General features: G+C 25.5%; 1 protein-coding gene across 2 annotated transcripts; it reads right to left on the bottom strand.

Moving 5' to 3' along the window:
• Nucleotides 1-1,106: 1,106 nt before the first annotated feature.
• Nucleotides 1,107-6,582, bottom strand: LOC100160900 (lysophospholipid acyltransferase 7). 2 transcript variants are annotated; one of them, XM_003247325.4, is made up of 9 exons: nucleotides 6,011-6,582; nucleotides 5,636-5,910; nucleotides 4,547-4,673; nucleotides 4,181-4,337; nucleotides 3,950-4,101; nucleotides 3,501-3,715; nucleotides 3,243-3,410; nucleotides 3,019-3,160; nucleotides 1,107-2,520 (listed from the first exon to the last, which is right to left on the bottom strand). In XM_003247325.4, exons 2-9 carry the CDS (start codon nucleotides 5,842-5,844, stop codon nucleotides 2,332-2,334), a joined length of 1,359 nt encoding a protein of 452 aa, XP_003247373.1. In that variant the 5' UTR covers nucleotides 5,845-5,910; nucleotides 6,011-6,582; the 3' UTR covers nucleotides 1,107-2,331. The 2 variants fall into 2 exon arrangements, with proteins under 2 accessions (XP_003247373.1, XP_001946232.2); XM_001946197.5 differs by having other exon boundaries at nucleotides 6,433-6,575.
• Nucleotides 6,583-9,052: the final 2,470 nt, after the last annotated feature.

The raw sequence follows: 9,052 nt of genomic DNA, 5'->3' as shown, positions 1-9,052 counted from the left end.
CGTGCGGGAAGGCAATTTTAGTCTTGGGCGAAACGCAGCCCTCGCTTGCGGCTCCTGCCGCACACGTCACCCGCGACTGAAATAGCTCACTTGCCACACAATATACTATTACGCATTCTTTAAATATGCCAATTTTAGATTCTAAGAAAACAAACTATTAGACAAAAGTGGCTTGAAGTCATTTTTACGACTGAAAACTGGAATTGCCCAAAAGCCAGAATTCAACTGAACGTGGCCCCGTTGATACATGACATTTTCACTGAATATTTATATTAAACATTTCTATGGACTATACGATTCCGAATTATTGCGACCCTGAGCTATCAAGAATTTAGAGAGACTAAAAGCATGATTGATTGAATTGCACCTACATGTTAGCCAGGGTTTGGAACAAGGTTGGTTATCATTGCAACCTCTTAACCATCAGTGGGGGATTTATAATACATAGGTGTTAAACATTTATTAAAAACAATTTTTTTCAGAACTTTATACAATTTATTTTATAGAAACTTGCTTCAATTTTGTAAGGGTAAAAATTAATTACATTTATAGTTTTGAAACCCAAACTTTTTTTATGGAACACTAAAAACATTATATAAATGAGATGAATTTGGAGCATTTTAAGGTACTTCATGTACTTTACCAAGTGTTGTCTTAAGTAAGTCTTAATGATATTGTTATTATACATTTTTCAGTAATCAATTTACACACATTATTAATAAATCATTTAACTTTCATAGGTACAGCGCCAAATTAAATTCACTAGGAATAATATCATATACCATCATAACGTTAGGTTAAAAATAATGTATATTACATAATTTGATTGACAAAATTAAAAAACAAATTTTGTGTTGGAACGTTTAATTAATATTTTAACATCACAAAAATGTTAAAATTGTTTTTAATTATTTATTTCAACCAATAATTAAAATGTATACTATAATGCTTTGTAAAAAATAATAATTAACAACCAAACATTTATTAAATTATTAAGTTCCTCAAAGAGACATTTTATAAAATAAAAAAAATAATTTGGTTGAAACAATTAATTAAATATTCAATTATATGTAGCTCAAAACATAAAAAAATATTATACAAAACAGTTATTTATGATAACTCAAAGTTACATTTATTTTTATATTTAACTTAAATATAATAAATTATGTACATTTAGTACATATGGTTGTTATACAAAAGCATACAAAGTACATTACACTTAAATTATAAATGCCTATAACTTAGACAAGGATGGCCAATTTTAACTAAATATAATAATTATGCGTGTATTATGTGTCTTAACTTTTAGATATAGGTATATTTTTTCTAATAATACAAAAGAACAAATATATTTAAGGATGTTAGTTGGAAGTTTAAATATTTATTAATAAAGAACAATATGGCACAGAATATTAAATTAATACTTATGATTAAAAAATATATTTAATATGAATTTAAATTGGTAAATTTGTTTGTTTTATGATAAAAACAAATTATATGGAAGCTTCTATTTTTTTAGATCATAAAATGTCATTTGATATTTGAATATAAAAATGTAATAAATTAAGTAAATGTTACTTTATATATTGACATTTTATTTAAAATGTATATTATAAACTTATGTAAAATATTAGACATATTAATGATATAAAATGAACACTGTATAAAGACATTTTGTAAAAATAAATAAAATGGTTTAGGTAAAATAAAACTATTCATATTTTTAATTATTTGTCAAATATTATTAAATTTTTATGTACATAAACTTTGTAGAAGTCATAAGGGAATACAATTGTGTTTAGAAGCGTAATCAGATAAATTTTTATCTAATATCAGCACGTATGTCTTACATAACACACATAACATATTATTCACTAATATTATTTATTCACAATTATTAGTTTAATACATTAAGCTAATATAATAATTTATTATAAACAGTTATTTTACTCCACATAACAATAGTCAATATTGTCACATAATTAATAATTAAAAGTATTTATATTTTTTAACCAAGGGAATATCTTGTGTATTTACACTTAACTATGAATTAAATGTACTACAAATAGCAATTAAAAATGCTTTTATAGATCGTATAAAATATTATTCCAAATGTCTTTCATATAAAGGCGGAAAGGCAGTATTTTCTTTTCATATAGACCCATTCGTGTAAAGGGCCAAATAGATATAAAAAAAATATACAACTTATACATTAATTTTAAAATTATGGTATACTTTACCAAAACAAAACAAAACATAACATAACAGACTCAAAGTCCCTTAGAGGAATTCTCTGATGTTGACTCCAACAGGCCAAATAGTTTTATTTGGTCAACTAGTCCGTAAGTTGTTAAATCGAGAAATGGCATACATTGTTATCAAAACAATATATGGGAGAAAATATATAGATTGGCAGTATTTAAATATGAGGTCGATATGTAGAAGTTGAAATGTGCATCCCCAAAATGAAAACTGATACATTTTCATAGTGTATAAGAAGAATGTCCACAATATACGTTTCTAAAAAAAAAAAAAAAATGCAATAAATATTAATATAAGTCATAAGCATAACTATGTATTAAATTTTTTTAAATAGATTTTATAAGTAAAATAAATTACTTGTCGCACAAAAGAATGTATATTATGTTAAAAATAATTACTCTTCCATTAAAAACAATTTTAAATTGTCCTAACCACTAAAATGTTATTCATTAAAATAAATAAAAATCTTTAAATTCTTTTATTTTAAGTACAAATTTCTCTAATTTAAATTGTATAATTATGTATAAGTATTAGTAATCAACAATTCCATTACGCATTTTCCATTATAAGAAACAGAATAATAAAAGTAATTTGTTGGATATTTTATTTAGATTTTTATTGGCAAATGTATATTTGTTACATTTAAAATTATATAAACTTTTAACATTTCCTAATTCTTATGAAGATGTATTAACTTTTTGATTGTTAAAGAACCAATAATCATGCTTTCATAATTCATATACAAATTAAACTTACACCAGCAGAGTCAGCATAGTTACGGTACTGTCTATCATAAATATCTTCCACTGCTAAGTAAAAAGGCACTGAACACAAACTAACATAATAGCCTGTGTATATGCCATGCCACAGTGCAGAAATACCAAATGCTACCAATGTTCTAAATAAAAAATAAAAATAAAAATTTAAATTAATTAAACATTTATGGCATAAACTATATAATATAATATAAATATAATTACCTAAGTTTTTTAACAGGAATTCTTCTATACACATATTCAGCAATCCAATACTGTATTGTCATATTCCAAATTCTCGTAGCTCCGCGTACTGTAGAAACAGTTTCTACTTTCATAATATCAATACTTTCAATACAATCAAAATTATAAACCTCTTCTTTAATAGAATATCTATGAATATTACAAATAGCAAAACGTTTAAAAAATTCAAGTATAAAAATCAATACATATTTATTATTTGTATAAAAAAAAAAAACATACTCTGTTTCTAATGATTCAAAATTTCTAGTTGGACCACTTCCAGACTGTGGATCTGTCACTTCAGGATAAGCACCCATTCCAGAAGCTATACAAATAAGCTCAGAGAAAATAAAGCCCAAATATAATCTTGTGCGAAAAATAAAAAATGAAGAGTACATATACCACAATCTGTATGATAATGATGTTGATGTATAAAAAGAGTCATTCTTGAATTCCTAAAATATTTTAAATTTATACATAATTACAATTGATATAAAATGATAAATACATTCTTTCAAAAACATTTAAATATATATATATATATATATTAAAAAATATTATTTGAGAGACAAAATTTAAAGTAGTAATAAAATACAGAAATATTGGTAAATAAATGGAAAGTTAAAAAATATTTAGTATTCTAGAATTAATACACCAAAAAAATGTTATTAAAATATTTATTTACTTACACTTAATGGAAATATCCACGAAGTTGCCAAATAACAAATTATTAAAGTTGGGATTATACGTATTTTTTTAATTAATAAATTAATATAAGTAGCTTTCCTCCAGTAATTATGGTTGAATAAATCCCAATAAGTACGATACTTAAAATAAGGTCCTATAATATAAAATATTTTAAAACAGTTAGATAATTTGAATTATTATAATCAATCTTTAAATACCTGTCTAATATTTACCTGTTAAAATGCCTACATAACAAAATGCATAATGAAATACTTCTAGAATACTAGGTTGACAAATTATTTTAAATTTTGTTTCAGCATCATATTTTGCATCCTTCTGTTTCAATTTGATTAGATAACTATCGTGGACTTCAAATGAAAGGCCAACAAGCTATTAAAATGTAATTAATTACAAGCTTTCAAATAAATTAGAAAAAAAATAATCATTCAAGTGTAAATGGGAAAACAATAGTAAAATAACATCAATTTAAATCCAAATTAAAAAATATATTTACTAACAAAGACTTATTGTTGAAACCCTTTAATTTTTTTAGGTATAACTTATTAGGTATTAAGTACATACTAAATTTTCTTACATACCTTTAGAGTAAGCATCATTTGTATTAAGTTAGTATGAGCTGGTGGGTAAGGTATTCCAAAATATGTTGTCATCCGAAAGAATATTAAATATCCAAATGTAAATAAGAAACTTAATATATGACAACGCCTGAAAAACAAGTTAAAATAATAGTGACTATAGAATAAATGTATAAAATACAAACATACTCATATAACTATAAATCATTTCTTTACATAATAATATAACATTATACCGAACACAGTATCAGTTTCAAGCAATTAGAATTTTTGTTAATTTAAATTTTAATACAATCCCTAAGTAATATTATTCTCTTAAATAAATCAAATTATAAGAAAAATGTAAAATTAAAACTAACATACTAAACATATACCTAAAATAAATGCTATTATTCTGATATAATTTAAATCTCATTTGTTCTAATGTTGATTCAGTCAATCAAAATTTCTTCAAAACAGGATTATCTTAGATATTAAATCTATCTAGAACTGTTTGGTTAGGTTAAGTAAAGCAATTGAAAATTGTTTTACTTTATTCCATAAGATTATAAAACGAATACCACTGATATTGATGATTGAAATCAATAAAAATACATTACACCAGAGTTATGGCAAAATGGGTAATTGAGAGACTAACAGAATGCTAATATAATTATTTGGTGAACATATTTTCAAATCTTTGTTTATTCCATTCTTAATTACAATCAAAAAACAAAATCAAATTATATTAGGATTTTTTTAATATTATTTCAATTTTTTTCATAATTATGTTTAAGTATATGATTTTAAAATTCTTAGTGAATGCAGCAATCTTCCCCCTCCTTAGAACTGCGCATAGTGAATATCAACATATTTTAGAAATAGAGATAAAGACTATGATGAACATGTAAAATATTTTATGAGTGTCTGTGTCCAGTTGCTCCAAACAAAGAATTTAGGTCTGATGTAGATGACTAAACTTAATATTAATGGTATGGTGTGTGTGGTATTAAAATTTAAAAATGTACCATTTGTGAATTTATTATGTTTTTGTGTTACTTAAAATATTGACTTAATTCTAAACAAATATTAATGTAATTAATGAAGTTGTACCTTTTATCAATTTGTATCAAAATGGAATTGACTAATGTGCAAATTATCGGATGGACTATATGTAAGCCAGAAACTGTTAGTACAATAATTGCTCCATAAATAGTTGACATCCATTGTTTCAGATTTTTGTGTTTAACTTTTCTGAATAAAAAGCTAAATAAAAATGATAAGACCAATAAGCCAACATACACAGTGTCATCAGAATACATGGTTAGTTGTAGTTCACATCCACTGCACCGTAGGGACAAATAACTTCATCTTCTTACTGTTTTAACCTAGGTAGTAGGCAAGCAATAATTAATTTTATAAGTAAAACACTTTAAAATTATAAATATTCACAATAATAACATAAGTACTTCATATTTGTAATATTACCTGATTAATATTAGCAGTATTTAAAATTTTATAAGTGAGACAATTATTTTGACATACCGAGTAATAAAAATGTAGATAATTTCCAAAAAATAAAAACAATAAACAACAAAAACTAATAATAATATTGTTATTCTAGAATGTTATTAAAATTTATCGGTATTTAAACAATAATAGTGTTACTACCTACTTACACAATTCTACGAACAAACAATTAATTGAATTATATAGTAATTAATATTAAATAGTTAACAATGCATTTATATTAATTATTTTAGTATACGATATAGTGGGATTATTGATTGCCTATGTGAATAATGAGCTGATCACTGATAACCTTTATTGCACATAGTGTGGAAAAATTGAAATATTATATGAAATGTAAATAGTAAAAACAAACTTCAAATATAATGATGTTTTCTTACCTAAATTGTATGAATTTATCAATATTCAATACAGGGAATCTAATAATTAGTTTTAAAATAAACGTTATGGTTATTAAATAAGCAGGAAAATCTACAGAAATGTAAAACAATTCTTAAACAACTACTTTAGTGAATAGTGATGCCAAAAAGATATCATATCATATGAATCAAAATAATATTATCAGTTTCGGCGTTTTTTGGTTATCAGCTGGTGATAAAAATGATAACTCAATAACATTTATTCACGATGTAGAGGAGATTTTCTCTTATGCATTTATTAATATAATACCTATCACAGAACTTTGTGATAATATTATAATTTATACAAATTATAATAAATTACAATAACGATTTATAAATCATAATATATAATAATTCATAGACATATTAAATTAATAAATGTTTAGCATAAAATATTGACTACGTGATCACCATTCGCCGAGTCACATTGCTGGTAGCCCAATGCCCATAGCCCATAGGCATAAGACATTATTTAGTGCCAAGTACAAACAGGCAACATTGTTAAAAGTATAGTGAATACCTGTGCATAATATGCTATATTATGACTTATATTAATTAAAATCTTTAAGTATACTCAATGGTATTATGGCTTAATGCCATTTTAAACCTATATTTGTTTTACAACATTTGATTCCGGTTTCTCTGTTATCGATCTATACTTTATTACCTACTCTATTTTTTATATTATAGGTAGTACACTAGTACCTACCTACTAGCACAGAACACTGAACAATACAATGGTACTAGGTAGGTCTTAACTTCCACAATCCACATTTCTCAGTTAGTCAGTACTCAGTTTACAGTTCTAAGAGTTAGATCAGGCTATCAGATGTTTGTTTTCTACGGTAGCTCTACATTTATAAATTATAAATTATAATGATAATATAATATATAATAATATACACTTATAAACTATTAACTAGTCTAGACATCATCAGTGTAGACGACGATAAAAATACATTAAATTTAGTTCGAGTCGGTTAGCCGAGGACTAATTGGTGAATTATAATGCCACATAATAAGTTTAATCTATTGTAAAATAATGTTGTTTAGGGACAATTTTATATACATATTATACTGTGATATTTTAATGTAAAACATATTGTTACAACATTTATTTACCTACCTATTATAGCTAATAATTTAATTCAATGAGAAACATAGGTAGGTATAATAAAACAAATGAAAAATGGTATTCATTGATTTTATTCTCAATTTGCAAGTATTCAAATTACATATTTAAACTATGAAGAACGATCTAGTTTTGTGTTATATTTTTAAAATATTATTCGTGGGTACTGTAAACTTCTAAGACGTATAATATCATTATAAGTATACAAATATGATAATAAACAAATAATAATTCAACTTAAGTGGCTACCGTATTAATAATCTAACTAGGGATATAAATGTGAAATGAAAATCTTTGTACAGGGTAAACTCTGGAACTACTAATCAGATTTTTTTAATTTTTTTTTAACGAAAGAGTATATCACGGAGAAGGTTTCTATTAAAGAAAATTTTAGGAAAGTCCACTTGAAAAGTAGGAAATCTGGATGTCAAAAATACAATAAAGGCGCCATCTGTCTAGAAAAAATAAACTAAATAATAAAAAAAATAGTCTATTATTGCAGATTTAAATAATAATAGTGTATAATATTATATTGATTGCTATTGGTTAATCGGGCATGCTTGCTGATTTGTATTATTATTTTTTGTCAATATCTTTATATTATATATAATTCTACTGTATGTATGTTGTGACTGAACTCCTCCTAAACGGTTGGACTGATTTGAACGAATTTTTTGTATTCGTTTGGGTGACGTCCCGGATTGCTTAGATTCACAAATCATCCCCTAGGTCCTACCAGGGGATGTGCTCAAACGGGGATTTAGAGATTTACGGTGGAAATTGTTGTTTATAAATGGTTGCCATGGGTTTTAAAACTATTATAATAATAATTATATTAGTTGCCGTGAAATCAGTGTATTCATTCAATGCATTTAATTTTTTTGTGCGCCGTGTTTTGATATTATATCTATCGCAATCCAGTGGCGGACCCAGGGGGGTGGCGCAGGGGGCGCTCGCCACCCCCTCAGCCCATATTTAGTTGTAAAAAATGTTTCCATAAAATAATAATTGTGTAAGACAGACAGTACGACGCTTTTTTAAACCACGAATCGCCGGCCACAACGGTTATAATATTATTATATAATATTATCTACATTCAGCATGTTTATTTTTGCTATTATTGTGGTTAATATTTATATTAAATCTAAAAATAAATATTCCATTCAAAATATTTTCAGGCAACGCGCTACACCATCGGCACGCCGTTATGGCGTTATCGTCCGATCGTCGTAATCGAAATATAATATTTAACTAGCCATCGTTTTTCAATAAAACATTAAACAACTTATAAAATAGAAATGTAGTTAAGACAGTGGCGTCATTTCAACTTTCAATAGAGGGGGGCAAAGGTTTTGACCGGCCCGAATGGGTAAAAAAAAAACCGCTCGCTTCGCTTGCAACCGCATTATATATACTTAAATTTTTATCATATTACCATACCCCACCTCACTTATTCATAATTATACT

Source organism: Acyrthosiphon pisum, chromosome X (genome assembly GCF_005508785.2).
Source record: "Acyrthosiphon pisum isolate AL4f chromosome X, pea_aphid_22Mar2018_4r6ur, whole genome shotgun sequence".
NCBI classification, from domain to species: domain Eukaryota; kingdom Metazoa; phylum Arthropoda; class Insecta; order Hemiptera; family Aphididae; genus Acyrthosiphon; species Acyrthosiphon pisum.
This window is presented reverse-complemented; position numbering and strand designations above follow the sequence as displayed.

Coding starts and splice junctions, on each gene's coding strand:
- LOC100160900 (XM_003247325.4), bottom strand. CDS start 5,844: ATGTATTCTGATGACACTGTGTATGTTGGCTTATTGGTCTTATCATTT. Junction 4,338..4,546: donor AAATGATGCTTACTCTAAAG/GTATGTAAGAAA, acceptor ACATTTTAATAG/CTTGTTGGCCTTTCATTTGA. Junction 3,411..3,500: donor TTTGAATCATTAGAAACAGA/GTATGTTTTTTT, acceptor TAATATTCATAG/ATATTCTATTAAAGAAGAGG.